This window comes from Magnolia sinica, chromosome 4 (assembly GCF_029962835.1).
Source record: "Magnolia sinica isolate HGM2019 chromosome 4, MsV1, whole genome shotgun sequence".
Lineage (NCBI taxonomy): Eukaryota > Viridiplantae > Streptophyta > Magnoliopsida > Magnoliales > Magnoliaceae > Magnolia > Magnolia sinica.
In genome coordinates, this window is record NC_080576.1 from 13,797,899 (window position 1) to 13,819,053 (window position 21,155).

Genomic DNA, 21,155 nt, shown 5'->3' on the forward strand with positions numbered 1-21,155 from the left:
CTTCCATGGTCGATTGTCCATTTGCAAGCCACAAACTGTAGGTTAGGATTGCTCTATAATGAAATTTCAGGGCATGGTCTGTCTCGGTCGCTTTGTGTTTAAAACACAAGTGGATCCAGCTCGGTTCCTGCCTAACATAAGTGGGTCCCATCTAAGAGATTCGGGTTACAAGATTCGACCCTTTCTCATGTTGGCCTACAACTTCTATATAAATAGGTTGGATGGTGCCTAAGCCTAACATTGCCCAAGGGTCCCACAGGCTGGACCCACTCAATCAAAGTCCCAGCCTATTAGGGGTTGGGTTCAATGTTAGTGGCGCATGTCGTGGCTACAATAAGCATTGGGCTGGGCAAGGTTCATATTTTCGTGGACATCTGACAAGCATATCCGGCTGACTCACGCACTAATTTCATGTTGTGGTTGGATCTAGACTAAGCTCCATGGCTAATGCTAGACTAGACATTTTCCAAGCCTGCCTAGTCCCCATCCTTTGTCCGTGTATATGGACAGTGACAGGAAAGGCCAGGTCCATCAAATAATCAACGCCTAAAACAGGATCGTATGAATGGGTCGAGTCCTTGAATTCCATCAGATCTTGCCGGGACTTGGTTTTTGAGCACCCAAATCTGATTGGGCTCATGTATCTCAGTTTCAAGAAGGGTTTTAGTTGCATCCGTGAAAAAGGGTCCAACCTAGCTCAATGGAAGGATTAGATCTGACATAATGGTTGCTTGGTAAAAGTTAAAATATCACCGTCTTCTCTTAATTAATAATCCTTGAATTCACAAGGAAAATGAAACTCTGAAACTAGAAAGAAATATTAAATTTGACATTATTGAATTAAAAGTCTACAATTATATTGTTGATGCAAAAATCTAGTTCACCCTCCTTAGACCTTCGAATACCTGCACAAGAAGAGGACAAAAGAAACCCTGGCTAGAGCAGGGGACCTTGCAATGCCAAAGTCAGGTTAGGAATCTGGATCTTATAGTATTGAGGGATTCTGAGAGAGTTTTTGCGTACGTTTCACCCTTCAAGTGTCTCTCATTTATAGGAGAGGGAGGATCCCGCCGTACGGGGATTCTCTCCCCGATTTCTAGGATATTTGATTTAGCCGTTATCTACTTACGGACGCTTCCCGATCCCGAGACCTTCGGGATCGAGAATCCTTTCCCATGATTTTCGGAACGGTATTTAAGCTTACACCGTCTCTTCCTCGCTCGGCTCGGCCTTGACCGACTCAAGTAACAGATGAGTCTCGGCTAGCCTCAAGGATAACGCTTTTTGCCTCCTATCGGACAGAACAGGGTCGGCTTACGGCCGGCGTTCTTCCTCAATCCGATAACTGACACTTAACCGGCCTTATATGGATCGGTTTTATGGTCAGTCGGGTTGCTTTTAGCTTCAGGGGATCAATCGGCCCCTTTGGACATTGCTACCTTGTTAACCGAGCCAACTTTATGTGTCTTACTTTGCCTATGGCTCCTGACTTTTAAGGTCTCGGTCGGGATTCGTTTCCCAGGAATCCGAGCTAAGTCTCTCCTCTAGGCTTTATCTCGTACATTGCCTCGGACTCTCGGGCAGTGCCAATAGAGTTGGTTCATTCCATAACTAGGTCTCCAGACCTGGTATTTTTTCCCCAATAGTAAACCCCCTACTCCTGGTGTTAGTTAAATCGACATTAAGGAGTAATGAGTTTTTTTAGTCGGTGTGCCTTGGAGACCAAGGTTATGATGGGGCATTTAATGCTTCTTGTGTCGTTCTTAACTGGTGTCGGTTCGGTGCTCGAGGTCGCACAAGCGGACAGTCGTCAAAACGTTTTGTCCGCTTATGAGCATCGAACGCATGGCGAGGGCGTTACTTGCGTCAGTCGGCGTGTGCCACGTATCGTGCGGGGGAGGCGTCAATTTGAGTCCTCCTTAAATGTCGTTGCCACGTGGCTCGGGTATAAAAGGGGAGAGCGGGATTTGTTTTCCATTTTCGCGCGAGCTTTCCTTTCTCGTTTTCTCTTCTTCTTTTCTCCTCCTCTCTGCCTGTCTTCGCGTTTCACTAATTTCTTTATTACTTTCACTCTTCTTCGCCTTTTTACTTCCCCAATTGTGCACTTTTCACCTCTCCGGTGAGTTTTCTTTCCCTCCCTTTCCTTTTCGACTTTTTAATAACAGCGTATTCCTCAAGTCTAAACTGCACATAAGGGTGGCAATGGGCTCAATCCTAGTTGTCTATTTGCAGCCGTGGCCCCAATCAGGCTAAAAGGTGCTGGCCCTGGCTCTTCCTAGAGGGCTGGCCCAGTAAGTAAAAGGCAACTGATCAAAAGGTTTAAAGTAGTCTAGTCCAAAATGGTTTTTTCAGGTATTCTTCCATCTACCACTTTCTTAGTAAAAATGGCCTTTTATAATTGAAACATGACCGTAAATCCAAGAGTGCTTTTAGACTACACACGTGCCTTCAAACCATTCATTCTTTTTTCATGAAACATGGCCCAACTTGGTGATTGGATTGGGTTAATGGATGGGATGTCATACTTCATCAGTCATGTACTTGCCTTATGAATGGATGGGATGTCATAAAAAATCACATTGGGCCTTCCGAAGATTTTAACGGTAGTTATCTCTATTCTTACGTTTTTCTATGGTGTGGCCCACTTGAGTTCTGAATAGGCATGACTTTCGGAATTACCTACTCAAGTCGTCTGACTCAGATGATGAATGGATTGGATGTCACATATACATCATAGTAAGCCCTATGGAGCTTTCTGTTGCCCAGAGAGAGAGAGAGAGATTGGAAACACAAAGCAGAGAATAGTCTCTGCATTTATCAATAATAATAAGATAAGAAGGGCAAAAGCAGCGGAAACAATCCATCACTCAACTCTCTACTGAGGAAGTTTATTAAGCTTACAATACTGATAATCCTTGTACTTCTTTGTCTTGAATTTAGGAGGGTTTTGGTCGTCCACAAGCTGAGTGAGAGGTCCTACCACCATTTCAGCTGGTGGTGAACAAAATACCGGCCATGACATCCTTGTCTTCTCCTTGTTCACTGTCGTCCTGTGCAACACGCTCTTGTACTTTCCATTACTTAATATCTGCACCCAAATCAACAATGTTCTTAAATCAAAATCAAAATCATTCATCCAGACCGTCCACTCATTGCCATCTCCTTATTGGCCGTTCATATATATGTATCACCCACTGGCAGTTGGCCAAAAGTTAAAAAAATGCATGTGAAGAGGGTCATCATACGTTGCTCCATTTAGGCCGTAAGAAATATAATATTTGATATTTAAGTAGAGCATGATGGTAAATACGCATGCATTCAGAAATTGCAAATTTGTAATATAAGAAACTCAAATCCAACTGTCTAAGTTGTGAGGCCTAATTTCGATGATTTGTAAGAATAAAAATAGAGCGGTATGATGAGTTAGATAATCGATTGACTAACATATTTAAGGACGGTTGAGATAAAAGATATCTAACAGTTTTAAGTCAGCAGACAATTCTGTAACAATCAGCGGTCTGGATTGTTTAACTGGTCTGATTCTGGAATTAATGCCTAGTTAGGTTTGGTGGACGGTCTAGATTGAGCCAACGCATGCAAGGCATACGGGTAACGCTCCTTGGGAAGAATCACGTGCACATATGTACCCGGACCCTGGGAATTAGAATCTCAAAAGAAACGACAAAGCCAGCCAGTCTTCCGTGACCACCTGAAACCAATAATTCTTTTTTTTTTTTTTTTAATGGGTATTTTTACGGGTATCATTCAAAAGAAAAGTTTTGATATTATGGAAGAGTGTGATAATGCTACGCAGGCACCTAAAAATTACTTAGAAGTAGCATACGTGGACTGTCCTATTTATGGTTCCCAATAAAGAACCAATATTTTAGATTTTTTTTTATTTTTTATTTTTTGTTACAGTTAAAAATGAGAAATGTCCCTTTATGTTATTTCAACAAACAGGGCCCACCAATAAGATGTTAGAAATCTTCAACGAATCTGTTCCTAGGAGTACTGCAACTCAGCCTGGTCTGTACGGCAGGGTCGTACTCAAACCGCTTCTTACCGGGGCCAAATCTGATGGTGGCACTTGACCCATTCAAATCCCACTTGGCTAGGGCCATCAGCGGCTAATGACTGTTAAAAACTTGATATTCTCATATTATATATTGGTAATTTTTGTAAAATAAGGAAAGAAATTAAAAAAAAAATATTAAGTATAGGTTAAAGCACTTGTGGTGATGTTTTTCTTAAAGCGTTATTTGTCTCATTCTCAAAGTAATTGAGACCGTTGACAAGTTGTAGGTAAATAACTTATAAGATACGGCAGATTAGTGTGTGGTTCTACGTTCAACAATCACAAAGAAACCACTCATAAAACTCTATGTACATGGTTTGCTAGTAGGTTAAAACATTTAAAGAAAAATCACAAATTATAGAGAAATTTAGAAAAGAAATTGCCCGCTTAAACCCCTATAGTAGTATATTTCTCGAGGACTTGCTGGCTGAAGTTTGTATTGAATCTATCTGGCTTGATTAGAGGACTCTTGAGCTTTATTGGATTATATGAAATAATGATTTAAGTGGTTGGTGATGGTGAAATGAACCATCCAAGCTCTGTTTATATAAGCTAGGGTAGTTGAACGTTTTGGTCCAAGGTCATAACTTCAAATGATTTTTTTTTTTTTCTTAAACCGTTGATGAAAAACTAGCCAATATTTGGTAGTTTCTGACTGTTTTGCAGGTGGGACAATCAACTGCATGCTAGCCATTTATGACGGTTGGGCTATCCACATGTAGCAATTTTCACATGGTCCGGTTTATTACTGCATGAGTAGTAACATCAGGCTTCTTAAATAGCTAGTTTTAGCTCTGATATAAGGCAGACACATCTCTCTTAAACATTTTACCCACAACAATCCAACCATCTGACCCATATATATTGTTGCATCGATTCACGTAAGGTCGCAAGGGAGCAACCCATCTGCGACACGATGTGCATGTGCGAAGTGCAAAGTGTACCATTAATACCTTTACGACCATACTGCCTCACATGCCCACCCGAGCCCGTGTGCACGCATTTTATATTCAACAGATTCACTAAGCAAATAGTAAAGTACTCAACACCTTACTTACTAAGACATAATTTTCTTCTCTCCTTTCTAATATGGGACTATTCCCAAAACAAAAACAAAACAAAACAAAACAAAACAAAAAAAAAAAAAGCCCAATTTTTTACAAACCTTTTATATATATTTATATATAATTTTTTTTATAGAAAATATTTTTTAATTAAAACATTTTTCGTAACAATAACTCAATCAAATCCCACAAAATCGGGTCACTAGGGACATTCCAGGTTGCGGGGTCACCACACAATTCATGTCTGTCTATGCCACGATAATCGCTAGAATTGAATATGAGTCGAGTTAGGCCAAGCTCAGCCTAGTTGGACCCCACTATGACCTAAGCTCAAGCTTAGCTCAATTCGGTCTTCAAGCTCACATCTCTAGCTTGCCTCGACTCGCTGGTTCAAGTTGAGTTAAGCTAGGATTAAGTTGGGTCGTGCGAGTTATTCGAGTCGAGTTATATGATTTTTTTAATATTATTTTAAAATTCATTATAAAATCATTAAAATAATAAAATCAAGATTGTTATAATTGAAATAGGTGTAGTGGCAATGCATAACAAATTATTACAAATTAACAAATAACAATATAAGAATATTTGTTACTACAAAACATTAAACCCACTTAATATTCATCACCAGAATCGTATATTTGAATAATAAATTCGGTTTATGCACCTAATATTTAATTTCGTGTAAATCGTATAAGCAACAATAGGTACATAATATATTACTAAACTGTTCAACTTGGACAATTTAAGAATTCATATCAAAATAATAATTAATTTGAATATAACTTATTGTATATGAATTCTTAAACAAATAAGTAGATTATCAAATTCATCTATCAAGTATCAAGTTGGATCACTCTAAATCTAATTGATTTATGTTTAATTGAAGTATACAAGCACAAATCATATATTTAATATACGATTTGTGGTTTAATATTTGAATTAAGCATAAATCAAATTCAAGCAATCAACTACAAGTCTACACAAGTGTAAAATTTTTCAATTCAAGTAATCAAGTAACTTAGACAATTATTCAAGTAATCAATTAACAAATCTGAATTTTCCTATTTCAAGTGGTTCAAGTAATTTTAAAATTTTCCAATTCAAATAATTTAAATTTTTTTTAATCCAAGTAGTTCAAATAACTCAAGTAATCAACTCAATCCAACCTAAGTAACTCCCTAACAATCTCAACCCAATATTGACCCAACCTAAACTTGACCCAACTGGACGCAACCCAACCCCAATGTAACCCAACCCGACACAACCCGAGCAGCCCCTGACCATCCCAGCCTAACCCTGACCCAACCCGACGCAACCCAACTGGCTAATCCTAACCCAACCGGACCCAACCCAACACAATCCAACCAACCCCTTGATCATCCTAGCCCAACCCTAACCCCACCCAACCAGCTAGAACTCAACTGAGCCGGGTCGGATCAAGCTCAACCAACTCGGTTCGAGCTGACTCGACTTATGTTCAGCTCTAAATGAATCTAGAAACTCACGTGATGAAATCAAGCCAATCTACTCATCGAAGGTTATGTGAAGAAGGTTACAGAAGTTTTAGAGAAATGGCTGGGCCCTTTCCAGGAGAGAATGGTTGAAGTGTTAACTCATGGCACACGTGCTAACATGTGTGCCCACCTCTGTAGATCTGGTCCATTCATGAGATGGGTCCACTATCCGCACGTCCTGTCCTAAACATCAGGCCTATCCACTCATCAATTGGGACACAAGCGTATGAAAACACGGACGGTTTAAAAGAAAGATGATCAATCGAGTATACACCCCACGTGCAGGTACTACTCACTTGAGTGAGTGGAAACGGATTGGCTACTCCCCCTGACACCAGCCAATGGCTGGTGGTCGGTGCTATGTGGGCCCCAGCATGATGTATGTGTTTCATCCATGCCACCCATCTATTTTTAGAGATCATTTTGCGTTATGACTCCAAAATTGGGGTATATCCAAATCTCAAGTGGACCACATTACAGGAAACAGTGTTGAATGAGGGTCAACCATTAAAAACATTTTAGGAGCCATAAAAGTTGTAGATCAAGCTGATCTTTGTTTTTTCTCTTCATCTGGTCCTATATGACCTAATCAACAGATTGGATGTCAAATAAACAGTATAGTGGGCCTTAGGAGGATTTTAATGGTGGATATCCAATCACTATTGTTTTCATGTGGTGTGGTCCACCTGAGATTTATGTCCCCCTCGTTTTTTGGGATCAAGCTATAAAAATGATCTGTAAAAATGGATGAACAGAATGGATGAAACACATACATCATGGTGGGGCACATAGTGCACCGACCGGAACTGAACCCAAACAAGTATGCCGCCGTACATATGGAAGGGTAAGAAGTAGATACAGACCGTCCATGTAGTGGACCACCATGGTTTGATCATGTTTAAAAACTTACTAAAAATGCATGAGCCCAAGCATCTGATTTGTGGCCCTCAAATAGATGGTAAAATAAAGAAATTTTTTTTTAACGGTTCACATTCATACAACAGAAAAGAATGGCTAGGATGGTTCCATTACTCTCGTTTTCAAACTATAGCCAATCCAAGGCAGATCCTACTAGATTGACGGTCCAGATCTACAATTTCCCTATCCATATGGGCAGATGCAGGTAGCTTTATTGCATCCGTTGAAAAAAAGACAAAAAAAAACATTACCTCAGTCTGGTCCCCGATGTGGACAATGAGAGCGTTGGGAATGTACTTGACGTCGAACCAGATATCGTCCTTGAAGACCTGCAGACCCGATATTTCATTCGGCACAAGAACAGTTATTGCTGACATGTCGGTGTGGGCCACCACACCCAACGCAAGATCTGGCCGAGGACATGGAGGGTAGTAATTTATCTTCAACAGAAACTCCAGATCATCTCCACCCACCGCGTCTTTTAGCACACCCGCCTCCAATCCTAGCCCTAGCGAAAGGCTACTCAGCAGATCGTCCACCACATTCTGCATGTATTTCGCGTACTCCTCATTAGCCTCCCTGCATTAGAACCAACCCTACATAGTTAAGGGATGCCTATGTGTCGGGTTTAGGTCTAAAAATTCAAGATTATTTAACCTATCTCGAGTTGATAAAACCCAACCCATATGGGAAATGGTTCGAACCAAGGGTCCCGGGTCGAGTTTTTCCAACCCTAAATGTTGTGTGAGTTAGCTGGGGTTCGGGTTTGCACTCACCACCATTACAGTGGAAGTGCATGTTAGCAGGGTCTTTAAAGGAAAATCTAACGTGAGCAGGGGAGTGGATGCAAACCTGTAAGCAGGAGGGTTCTTGGGCCACACATTGTGGTTAATGCGAGAAAGTGGCCATATGTTGTGGAAGAAGAAATCCACCCAAGCCTTCTTACCTTCCATGTCCTTCTGGAGCTTTGTACCGTAACCTTCCAACGTATCGGATTCCGGCTTTATTGCATACTCCTCCTTCTCTTCTTGTGGAAGCCCGAAGAATTCTTTCCCTACATCTTGCAACTTTCTTATTATGTCGTCTGGTATCCCATGGTTTACTACTTGGAAAATTCCCCACTCTTGGCTAGCATCAGCGATTTCTCGTATGATCTTTTCGCGATCTGGGTCACGAAGATCGATGGTCGGGACATCAGGGACTGGACCTTGGAAGGTGGTGATCCCCGGACGTTCGTTCTCTGAGCGGACGAATTCGGCAGGGATGCCATCTTTGGCTGTGAACATAGATGCAATGGCCTGCACCCTTTCAACCTCCATTCCTAGAAAAAGAAATTGAGTCAAAAGGTAGTAGAAAATGGTGTGTAGAACAAGGTAAGAAGGGGTCTTCCTTTGTATTCTCTTTTTCAAAGAGACTGGTTTTATAGAGGAGGTGGTAGGAGAGTAGTGGGGAAGCACGCATGTACGTGGCGAAAGGAAAGATCGACGTGGGAAGAGGAGGTTCACTTGATAAACCAACCACGCTTCGTGCACTTGTAATTAATTTTCTACGCCAAAAAATTCGATACTCTGAAAGAATGTATGCTTCGTACGCATTCACATGGAAATTGTACCTGTTACCTAAAATTACAGTGTTCAAATCGTAGGGCCGTGTGTGTGTGTGTATATATATATATATATTCAATGGACATTTAAAAGTAAAATAGTCGGTTGCCTAGATTCAAAGAAATGCTATTAACCAGGATCATGATGGTCGAGACAATGTGATCTAATGGCTTAGCCTTATTTGGACGGCCTGGATTGGTACATGTATGCCATGTGTATGGGGATGAGTGCACGCGAATTGCTTTGTACTCTGCCAGCGTATCAAATGAAGCCTCTCCAAATACAGGGAGGATCGTAATGTTTCTAGAAGGAAGTGTATGATTATGAGGCTAAAAGGGTTACTTGAGACAGTTGGTGGTTGGGGTTCATAAAGGTGTTCATGTTTCAAATGGAGTTAAATGTATAGGAAATGAAACGAGAGTAAATGTGAATGTAACGGCCGCTTGAATGGGAGTAAATTGAGGTAAATATAAATGTTAGATGAAATGAAACTGAAAGTGAATGAGGTGAATTATTTTTTTAAAAGATTTCATGAAGAGTCGTACATGTAAACAAAGGTATCACTGCACACATGTATGGTATACACGCGTTACACCAATGATACTTCGAAATAATCCATTTATAAAGTACCTCACTAAAATCACATCTAAATGGACGCTTAAAAAATGTTGAAAAGTTGTTTGTTTGCTATCCTTACATTTGTGGCCTATCTAAGGTTCAAAATTTCCTTCTTTTTTTTTTACTAAAATATATATTTCAATGGGCTAATTACAATCCTTCTATTACATATCACATATATGCAATAAGGATATTCAAGCTAATTTGGGATATCATATATATTCATGGGAATATATTAAAAGATTCAAATGCATTTAAATTTCTCTCATTTACTCTGTTGAAACGGAATATTTTGATTTCAAATATGTAACCCATTTACTTCCGGTTCATTTACCTCCAACTTCATTTTCTGTTTACAAGCTCCCAATCGAGCCGAAATAAGGCTGAACGTGAGGTAATCCAAGTCAGATTAGCTGCGACCCCTGAAGAAGACATGTGAGCGACGTTGACCGTGGGGCCTACCTTCACGTATGTCTCGTATATTCGTGCCATCCATCCATCTTCCCATATCATTTTTGGGATTTTTGGGCGTGGTCCCAAAAATGAGTCAATTCCAAATCTCAAGTGAAACATACCACAAACAAATTGTGGTGATTGAACACCCACCGTTAAAAACTTCCTAAGCCCATTATAATTTTTATTTACCATCCAACGTTTTGATAATATCACAGAGACCTGGATGAAAGGAAAACACAAATAACAGCTTGATTCAAAACTTTTTTAGCCTCCAAAAAGTATTTAATGGAGGAATTCAATCCCTACTGTGTGGTCCACTTGAGATTTGTCTCTGCCGAACCATACAAGAAAACGAGCTAGAAAAATGGATAAACAGCGTGGATATACTACAAATACATCAAGGTGGGCCCAAGATCAGGGTCACACCCACATTGCTAGATCCGGAGTCGCAGCTAATCCGCGTCTCTCACTACGTGGAAGATGTTCTGGGTTGTGGTTGTGGGTCAAATTACCATAACCGTCCCCACAACCACCGTTACACGATACGACACGTGAATGTCTTCAAGGCCAGGAAAGTTATCTTTTCAAATCTCTGCATCATTGTAAGTATTTACCTTTTAAAAAATAAAGATAAAAATCCATCATGTCTGGGTAACATCCAACCAGTCCAATAACTTAGCCCACCATGAAAATCACGTTTTGTAAAAATCAGTCCCATCCACTCATCAGGCAGGCCACACTTCTATTTTTTTAATCATTAGTTGTGCATGATTGTCTATGACCCACCTAATTAGTGGATGGGGCTGATTCTCTTCATAAAGGTGCCAACCTAGTGGACGGGGAGGATGTCACAAGCAATTATTGATAGGTTGGAAGTTATCAAACAGATGAAAGGTAACTCATGGCCTCTAACATTCCTCATGAAGCGATCAGATGTTTTGTTTTGGGTGATATTTCGCGAATAGCGAGTTTTTTAGTACGTAACAAGATATGCATCCTCTCTTCTTTCCAATTCCATCTTCAAAAGGTAACAGTTGGATTTTACGCTAGCCGACGGGGTTCATTGGTTGTTTCTAAAACATGCCGAGTATGCTTCCAACTCGATCTGTTTCGATTTTTAATAATATTTAAATCACTATGAAATTATCTATTAAAGTAAAATTGAAGCTCAGAAAGTAACTTATATTTATTTTAGGTGGAGTGTCTACAATATAATAAATAATACATTATCATAGGGTCATTTTGATATCTTTTGAATTATGCATACAACTTAGAGCTTGAGGAGCGTTTGTCTTCGCATGACACATACCCCACACCTGCTAGGTCATTGTTGTGGCCCTATGGGTACACCGACCAATCTACATCCCTTTTTTAGACCATATGGTCTTTCACGGAAGCGGATTGGCTAATGTACCACACATCACCAACATGGCTAGCGTGGGTATGTGTCATGATAAGACGAGCACTACCGCTTCTTGAGCTTCGAGTTGTATGAACTGTTCAAAGGATATCAAAGTTACATGGGCCTCACATTAATGTATTTATTATATCCACACCGTTCATCTATTTGGAGAGATCATTTTAGAGCATGAACCCAAAATTGAGTCGTATCAAAAGCTCAAATGGACCACACCAAAATAGCAACGGTGATAATGATTCTCACTAGTAAAACATTTGTAGGGCCCAACCTAACATTTATTTTCCATCAAATCTATTCATAAGGTCACACAGACCTAGATGGAGAGGGAAAACAAGTATCATATTGATCCAAAACTTCAGTGACCCCCAAAAGTGTTTCAATGGCAGACGTTCAATCCCCCATTGCTTTTTGTAGTGTGGTCCACTTGATATTTGGATCTGTATTATTTTTCGACTCAAGCTTTACGTCGACCTCGCAAAATGGATGAACGGTTTGGATATAACACATACCTCATGATGGGACCCACAAAACTTGGTGACGTCAACCCACCATCCGGGTCGGTGGTGTGTGGTACACCAGCCAATCCGCTTCCTTTACACCACAATAGCAGACTTGGTGATGAGGCCAGGCAACCAGCGAAAGCAGATTGCATGTTGATTAACTCCGTAAACTATAGTGTACACAATAAACTCTGTGGAGCCCACCACAGCTCTATGTATCTTATCCACGTGGTCCATCCGTTTTTCTATCTTATCCACGTGGTCCATCCCTTTTTCTAAATCATTGTATGGTTTGAATGGTTTTAGCCCAGAATTGAAGTTTATCCAAAGCTAAAATGTAACACACCATAGGAAATAATGAAGACAGTGACTTCCACCATTGAAACCTTCCTAGGTCCCACAATGATGTTTTTTTGTCAGCTGATGTAAGATGTGGATTATCCACATTCCTGATACACATGGACCAGAAGAAGCTCAAGGAGATTTTGACAAATTCAGCATAGTTCGATCGGTAGACATGGCCGGTCGATAGGTCGAAATTCTGCTTGAAATTTCAGATTGCTAGTTGGCTGATTTCTGCTAGTTTAGAAAGGTTGGTAGATCTATCGACAGGTCTAAATTTACAAAATTTTCAATTTTAGTCTCTAAACATTTTTGAGCTATTTCGATAGGTCAACAAACACGGAAAATTTGCGTGATTTTTTGAATTTGTTTCCTAGTTTGATTATAGCTATTTAATTATGTTTTTAACATTTGTTTAGGGTTATTTAAGGATGTTAAACTTGTTTTTTTTTTTTTAAATCAATCTATCTATCATCTATTAATTAAGACTTCTTAAATTTTTTCTCTTCTTGCGGATTCAAGACTACCTTGTGGATTCAAGGTGTTTATCATATAAAGAAGATGGTGATCAATCTCATTACGTCCTTCCTTGCATCAGTTGGTATCAGAGCGAGGCTTTTTCTCATATTAGTGGCTTTTAACGACGGGTCAGGCACAATTTCATGTACTGTGCTCTAGGGAGTTGTCCTTTAACAGTGGCAGCTTTCAAAGCAGCGCAACAGGAGCATCGACAAGACATGCAAGGATTGCAAGCAATGATTAATCCTTTGACAAAATTCGTAGGATAAATCTATGTTCGTAGTGATGATCCAGCCCCAGTAAGCGCTAAAATTCGAATCGCACCAATCACAAGGCGATGCTAACAATGAATCGCAAGATCATGCCTGAGGAGGTGGGATCCAGCAATGAGGAGATCGATGACATGATCTTTCAATATACCAAACGAGGCGACGATCAGGCAGATCAGGAATTTTGGACTTTCTAGTTTCAACGGCCAACTTCATATTGAGGACTTCCTCGATTGGCTACTTGAAGTCGAACATCATTACGTGCAAACCTTGCTATCGACCATTAGATAAGGCAGACGGCTTGGATGAAGGCGCTCTTCTGCGAAGTTTGAAAAAGCGAGCTTCCTTCTCTAGTACGCCTCTTCACCATATTCTCTAACTTTCCGAAGGATACATGTAACGCCCCGTGTTTTCAAGACCCGAATACATGACTCGTTTCCCAAAAATCCAAGTGTTAACCTTCAAAGATGGTCAACTTCATGTATTTTTTTCATTTATCAGAGTAAGCAAATGAGTGTAGAATGGACAAGTAAGCTAAAAGGGAAGTTTAAATTTTCATTTAGAATATACAAGTGGTTGCCCATAATGACTTATACAAACCAATGTCTTCATTCTCACGAATACAAAATGACATAATATTACATGTGAAACAAGGTAAACTACAACAATCTTGAACTACGAAATCATGTAGCAGCCCTTAGCAAATAGAATCATGCACCCTTGTCAACCATAGCCTGCTCCTCACCAATATACGGGGCTACCTGCACTACCTGCACGGTTGTATATTTAATGGATGAGTAGCCAGCTCAGTGTGAATTCCCCTCAAGATTATACACCACCGTATTAGGTAAGCATAGTTATAAAACAACAAGGCAATCAAAACAATACATGATGTAATCTTTTTAAATGCATGGATGCATGTATGCACATCGACCTGGGGATGCATATCCAGCCGGACTTGGGCTCGTCACCCATGCAAATCATCGACTTGGAAAAATCATCCAGTCGGACAGGGGTCGATAGTCGATAGTCTTGGAGCTAGCGAAACGATACCCCGAAGATCCTAGGGCACGTGCTACAGCATCCAGATTAGCCATCCGTCATCGCCAACATGCTATGGATGCATGATTAGCCAAACCGTTATTAGTTCAGTTACAATCAGCCAATTTAGGTAAACTCAAGGTCACTACGGGGAGCTCAGAGCCTAGCGTAGGCCGACAGCTCGGGCATAGTGTCCCATTACCACCATCCCCGACTCATGAGGCTACCACCTTAGGATGTTTAATAGAAAACCATCGACTAATGGTTCATCATATTATAATATATGGGGCTTGCCATCGCATGGTTGCACAGTATAAAAACATCAAACCCATATAGGAAAAATACCAGGACAAGGACACATACGGCGATATCAAAGCAAGACACATAAGGCACATATCAAAATAAGCCACATAGGGTGAGTATCAAAATCATGCGATAAAAGACCATCCTTGGAAACCATTGGACACAACAATCTTGGATGGTAGGCCCACATCACTAGTTAATTTAAACCACCATTCAATAACCACTAAGCCGAAGGTCCATTACTATCACAACCAGTCGGGTTATATCCCAAGTATGGGTGTACACATATAGGTGGGGGTTTCCCACTAGTGTACCAATTCAAGTTCTATAAGCAATCCACAAATAATTCATGAACAATTATACAGGATGAACATTAAGCAGGCAATATAGTAATTCAATTTCCACCAGTTAACACATATGATTATAAGAGAGAGATATCAAATATAAATTTAAATAAAAACTATAACTTAAGCTAATGAGAAGATGGAAAGCTCAAGGGGAAGAATCATCACCTTGTACTTAGAATCGCCTACTAGTGTTGCTAGAAGGTGCGTGTTTTCTTAGAATCCAACCCTATCATGAATTGTGAAATTTGCACATGAGATCAATGTTCTACTAAGTGTATATGGTTAAGATTTACACAACCTAGGGTTTGGATTACTTTTAGGGTTTTAATATAGAATTAGAACTTCATCCTAAGGTTCAGTCCTAGACTTGGATCATAGGATTAAACGCTAATGGATGTATGGTTAACCGCGATGTTAGAAATATATAAATAATTGTAAAGCCACTATTAATATTAGCAATGTAATCGATGTTGGGTACATGATAATAATAATTAGTATGTTGACAGTAAATATTTTAATCTACCGTTAATGATAATATTAAAGAGCGATAAATAGAACACCACTATACAGTAATTGAAATTTTGTTTATGCCAACTAGTCCTAGCATGAATGACTTACTAATGGCTAATCATTATTAGTATTAATAGTACTGATATAATCAATGGCAGTAATACACTAAAATGGGTCATGAATACGGTTATTTGGGCCCGCATTAGAGTGAACAGGCCCATCAAATTCTGTCCCAACAAGTGGCCTACATTGGGCCCAAAATTTCCCAACTCCATGGCCCGAACTGGGCCTAACTTTGGCCAGGTCTGGTCCAACTCCTTGCTTCCCACAGATGGCCTAAAGTCTGGGCTGGGCTCGGCCCAAGCCTGTGGTCCTAAAGGTGGCCCACTGAGTTCATCTACCGGCCCATTGTTGGGCTGAGGTGCGGCACATGATCTAGTTGGGTGAGGCCCACAGGGATGGAATCTCAGGTGCAGCACACCCTGTTCATATGGTGTGGTCCACCAGATCCAAAGTGGGGCCCACAGTGATGTGTAGAGCGGCCCACCAACTGATTGCTTGGGCCAGATAACAACCCAAACTGGATAGCCATTTCCAAACCGTTGCAGGGGTCAGAAAAAGGCCCGGCTTCAGCTCATTGCACAACCTGATTTTCGACCCATATTTCAGTCATTTACAAGTCAGGATTTCAGCTGTTATCAGGCTGATTTTTTTTTTTTTATAGCTCAGATAACAACCCAACTGAGGGCCATTTTTCAGTCCAAATCGCAGCCCTGCTGGGGGCCATTTTCAGCTCCATACATGGCCCATTTTACGGGCCATATTTAGCTCATTTCAGGGCTCAGATAAAACCCGTTGTATGGCCCTATTGGTGGGATGCTCACAGTCCAAATCAAATCCTAGTTAGGGGTCTGTTTTCAGCTTGAACAAGACCTGATGGAGTCTTAGTTTTAGCTTAGCTTAGAGTTCCAAGAGGAGGTGGAGAGAAGGGTTACCTGACTCGGTCCGGTGGTGCAGCAGCCGCACCACCCTCCTTTTCCTTTCTTCTTCCTCCTTTTATCTGCTCCTTCCTTCTTCTTTTCTGCTTCTAGGAAGTCCAGAAGTGGTTGGACTTGACTTAGGGACAACCCAACTGACGGATTCAGTGGCCACACAACCCATACGATTTCTGCTTCTCACCGAGGAAGGAGATGGAGCTTTAATGGCGGATTGGAAACGGGGACTTATTTCTCCTAACTGATGGTTGCAGATGGAGTGTATAGGCTCAGAGGAGCTCAAAGGATGGCTGGAGTGAAGCTCCAAGGATGTTTTCATGGTGGGTTCAAGGGAAGGAAGAAAATGGCCATTTTCGGGCTGTCACAAGAAACGGAAAGGGGATCCTGCTGTCGTCCGATCGTCTCCTATATAGAGAACCCTAGTCCTTCCTAGACCGTTAGATGAAGAATACATGGTCAGGACTAAGCTGGTTTGCACCGGTCTCTAGATACGGCTGGCAAAACCAAACCGCTTGTGGTTTTTTTTTCTTTTTTTACTATGGGTAGAAACTCTCAGGAATGGATGGCTAGGATGCCATCAAAAGGACGTCCGAGATTGCTCTAGACGCCCCTCCCGCGGATCGCTGACGTGGAGTGGCAATAGTTCCTATTTTTTGAAAAATGTGTGTTTGAAGGGTTGGTTTGCAGCGAAGATTGTGCGTTCACACATGCATGAAAATCTGATATGAAAGTTGAGTTTTCGCGGAGCCTAAGCCCTGGACACGATGGACGATTCGGATCATCCCACAGAATCACCATGGTGGGCCACGGACGTCGCAAACGGATGCCCATCCGTTGGTAGAAATAAAGAGAGAGACAGAGGGACAGCGCGGGTTAGTGCTAGTTGGCCAGCATAACACGTCCTGTGCACTTCGCGCACGTGTGGCTTTGGTGCACGCCCACTTCATGTGAAGCCTGCTGTGATGTTTGTGATAAATCCACTTCATTCACTAGGTTCATTTACTCGTGTAAGACTACAATCTCAAGAATGGGGCTGACCTTACTCTTAAGTGGGCCATACATCTAAACTTCTACTCCCAACGGTGGGTTTCTGTTATTCTAATGGTCAGATTGTTCCTAAATTGAATGTCAACGGCTAAAATGGTCCTCGAAACTTATCAGATGACTGGGTTTACATGTTGTAGGGACATGGGGGTGAAAACCACTGTAATTTCAGTTTCATCATACACTGTTACCGCGTGCAGACAAGTTCTTTTCTATCTTGTTGTTCAAAATAAATGGGGTTCACTTGTGATGATCTTCCAGAAGATTCACTCCATTCACCGTCTTTGGCACGCCGTGTTAACCCATGGTCTAAAATTTGGAGTAGATCTAAACTTTAGGTGGGCCGCACGATCTGTTAATGTATTAAATGGTATTTACCGTAAAATCCCATGCACGTAGAAATTTGAATGAATTGGGATATTTTGTGAGAAGTCTACTTTACTACTTGTAGTTGTACGATCTGCTCTATTAATTGTGTTTAACATGCCCTGCTAGGATTAAGGTCCAAAAATGGGGCAGATCTGTTGATCGGGTGGGCTGCACGGTATGTTTTAGCTTCAACGGTAGTATGTAATGAAATTCATGAATATTTACGATCTTGTCATTCATTTCTCAACCAGCGTCCGACGTCCATTACGTCGAAGTGTGCCACCTGAATTTCTTGAATTTTGGTAGGCATTCTTCATTTTTCATGCTCTTTTTCTTGGTCCAGTTTGGGCCCCGATCTCCCTAGGATATCCAAGATGCTTCTTTAGTGGCCTACACACTCCGTAATTCAAAATAACATTTATATACCTTCGATTGACAAGTTACCAAGTAGTTGGGACTTAAACCCGAAGATCTTCACAATGACCGATTCATCTTGATATTCGGATAACCCATTTGGTGGATCCAAATCTGATGGATGGTCAGGTGACTTGTTAAAAATAAGGAAGCTTTATGATTAGCACTCTAACCATGTATATGGGTGGACGTATGGTCAGTTTTGTGAATAGGTAAATACAAAGTGAGTTTCCGGAGTGATTAGGGGTAAGACTTATGTAACGTTAGATTCGAGTGACTTTCTTATACATGAAAGTTTCTCAGATTCTGATCCTAATAGTGAGTTAAACATATTCATATGGTGTGAACAAGATGAAAGGATCAGAATCTTAGTCTGATAACTGTACGGACGGATGTAGGGATCAAGTAGCTAAATTAATGTAATCTAAGGGCTGAAATTTGATGTGTACGGTTAATTTATGATAATTATGCCTAGTATAAAGTTTCACATGAAATGTATCATGAGAACCTTGTGAGTTGGAATTCAGGGTTTAGGTTGCTGGCATTTTTGTAATTATTGCTGATCTAAGAGTTTTGTGGAATCTAACGGTTTTAGATGATTATATGTCATCTTCTAAACAATTCTTACAAAAGGACTTATATTTAAATCATTATAAATAGAGACTTATTCACTGATTTAGTTAAAGGAAGGTACATGTATCGAACTAAATGAGCAACGGTCAGACGACTAGATTTATGGATGAATATCATTCATAATCAGTCAGATTCATGTTGGAGGATGGATGTATGGTTAGGTTGACTAGACTGATATCGTACACGTATATATACTAAGTTAAATTTATGGTAACACTCGAAGACTTTCAATACTCGGGTATTGAAAAGTTCGGGGTGTTACAATACAGCGGTTGCTTTTCACATGAAATTCTTCCATTGGGATGCTACGTAGGTCCCACCAAGATGTTAATGATAAATCTACGCTTTCCATACATTTTTAAAAATAATTTTATGATATGAACCCAAAACTGAGGTAGATCAAAATCTCAAGTGGGCCACACGGTGTTGATTGAACTCTCGCCATTAAAAACTTCCTGCGGCTACCAAATTTTTGGATCAAGCTAATATTTGTTTTTTTCCATCATCCAGGTCTGTATGACCTAATCTACAGGTTGGATGTTAAATAAATATCATAGTGGGCCATAAAAAATATTTAACGGTGAGAATCATTATCACCGCTGCTTCCCATGGTGTGGTCCATTTGAGATTTAGATCTGCCTCAGTTTTGGGATAATGCCCTGAAATGATAAGGAAAAACGGATGGACGGGGTAGATTTCTCAAAAACATTATGGTGGGCCCCAAAAATGGAATGTGTGGCATACATTAACTAAGACAAAACCAGTTTAATTGTAGAACCGGCCATTATCGCACGTCACAATCTTCAAATCAATTTCTCGAATAAACCTAACCTTTGATTTGTTGAAATAGGAATATTGAATATTATTTATCTTTAACCATCCAATCCATGTTCATTAATCTGATGTTTAAATAACTAAGTGTACATATTTGGAGTACTGTGTATCACTGGCACACTCCGCCAGAGTATAAAAGTTTCTCTCCGTAACTTAATCTTCCTCGCACGTGCTTGGAGGGCCGCTTGCCCGGTAAGTGCACGTGTCACTGGACTGGCATTGAGGGAATGGTGGACAGAACATAATGCTGTGGATCTCCGATTACAAGAACGACGATACAAGCTCTGTCACGAATCTGCGATTTTATTTATTTATTTATTTTTATTTTTATTTTTACCCACGCACACACACCCCACACACAATCTGCCCTGCTTTGTCTTCTCTCAACCATAGTAACTTAAAAATAAATAAATAAATAAATAAATAAATATAAAAAAATCTAGTCACTTTAATCATGGGATGCTGCATCCCAATTAATGGTGTGTTGATGTGGCAAAGTTATGTGAGCCCCACCATGATGTATGTTTTATATCCACGCTGTCTATTTTGTGAGATTATTTTATGGCATGAGCTCAAAATTGAGGTAGACCCAAACCTCACGTGGACCACATCAAAGGAAAAAGTAGGATAATGATGCCCACCATTGAAACCTTTCTAGGGCCCACCATGATGTTTATTAGCCATCCAATCTGCATAAGGTCACATAAGCTGGATGAAGAAAAATGCTCTACTATACCTACAGGAGAATCGAAGCAACACAAATAGCAGCTTAGTACAAAACTTTTCTGGCTCTCTATAACTGAATGCTCAGCTACCCAATAGTTCACATTGCACTCATGTGAACTTTGTTGAGAACTCATCATACATGATATGACTCTAAAATCTGAACGGTCCACATGAAGCAGCACCTCATGAAACCCTAGGCCCAATTTTTACTTTGATCTAAAACTTTGGTGAGCCATGAAAAATGAAAAAAGTTTCCACCCTTGATTTTCATTTTTCTTTTCTCTGGCCCACCAGAATTTTAGATCAGGGTAAAAATTTATCCCATCAGGTTTCACAGGATTCCGCATCACATGGACAATTCGAATTAGACACTCATGACACGTGTGCAAAGGTGCGCACGTGTATAGGTGCATAGGTGAGCATGACTCTCTCTCTCTCTCTCTCTCTCTCTCTCTCTAGATATATATGTATATATATATATATATATATAATGTACAATTTGCGAGTGCAATCATTCCATTGGATTCGGGCATGGGCTAAAAATGGAATAGGCATGGGAGGGTTTCATTATTAATAACTAACTCCCATGTCACTAGTCAGGATGCCAGGCCTAAGTCACCCTATTTGGGCCCATACG

General features: G+C 40.4%; 1 protein-coding gene across 1 annotated transcript; it reads right to left on the reverse strand.

The window, feature by feature from the left end:
- Positions 1-2,781: 2,781 nt before the first annotated feature.
- Positions 2,782-8,981, reverse strand: LOC131242500 (flavonol synthase/flavanone 3-hydroxylase-like). The gene is made up of 3 exons (XM_058241189.1): positions 8,427-8,981; positions 7,826-8,153; positions 2,782-3,088 (listed from the first exon to the last, which is right to left on the reverse strand). The coding sequence occupies exons 1-3, from the start codon at positions 8,891-8,893 to the stop codon at positions 2,876-2,878; spliced, it is 1,008 nt and encodes a 335-aa protein (XP_058097172.1). The 5' UTR covers positions 8,894-8,981; the 3' UTR covers positions 2,782-2,875.
- Between the last annotated feature and the right edge of the window lie 12,174 nt (positions 8,982-21,155).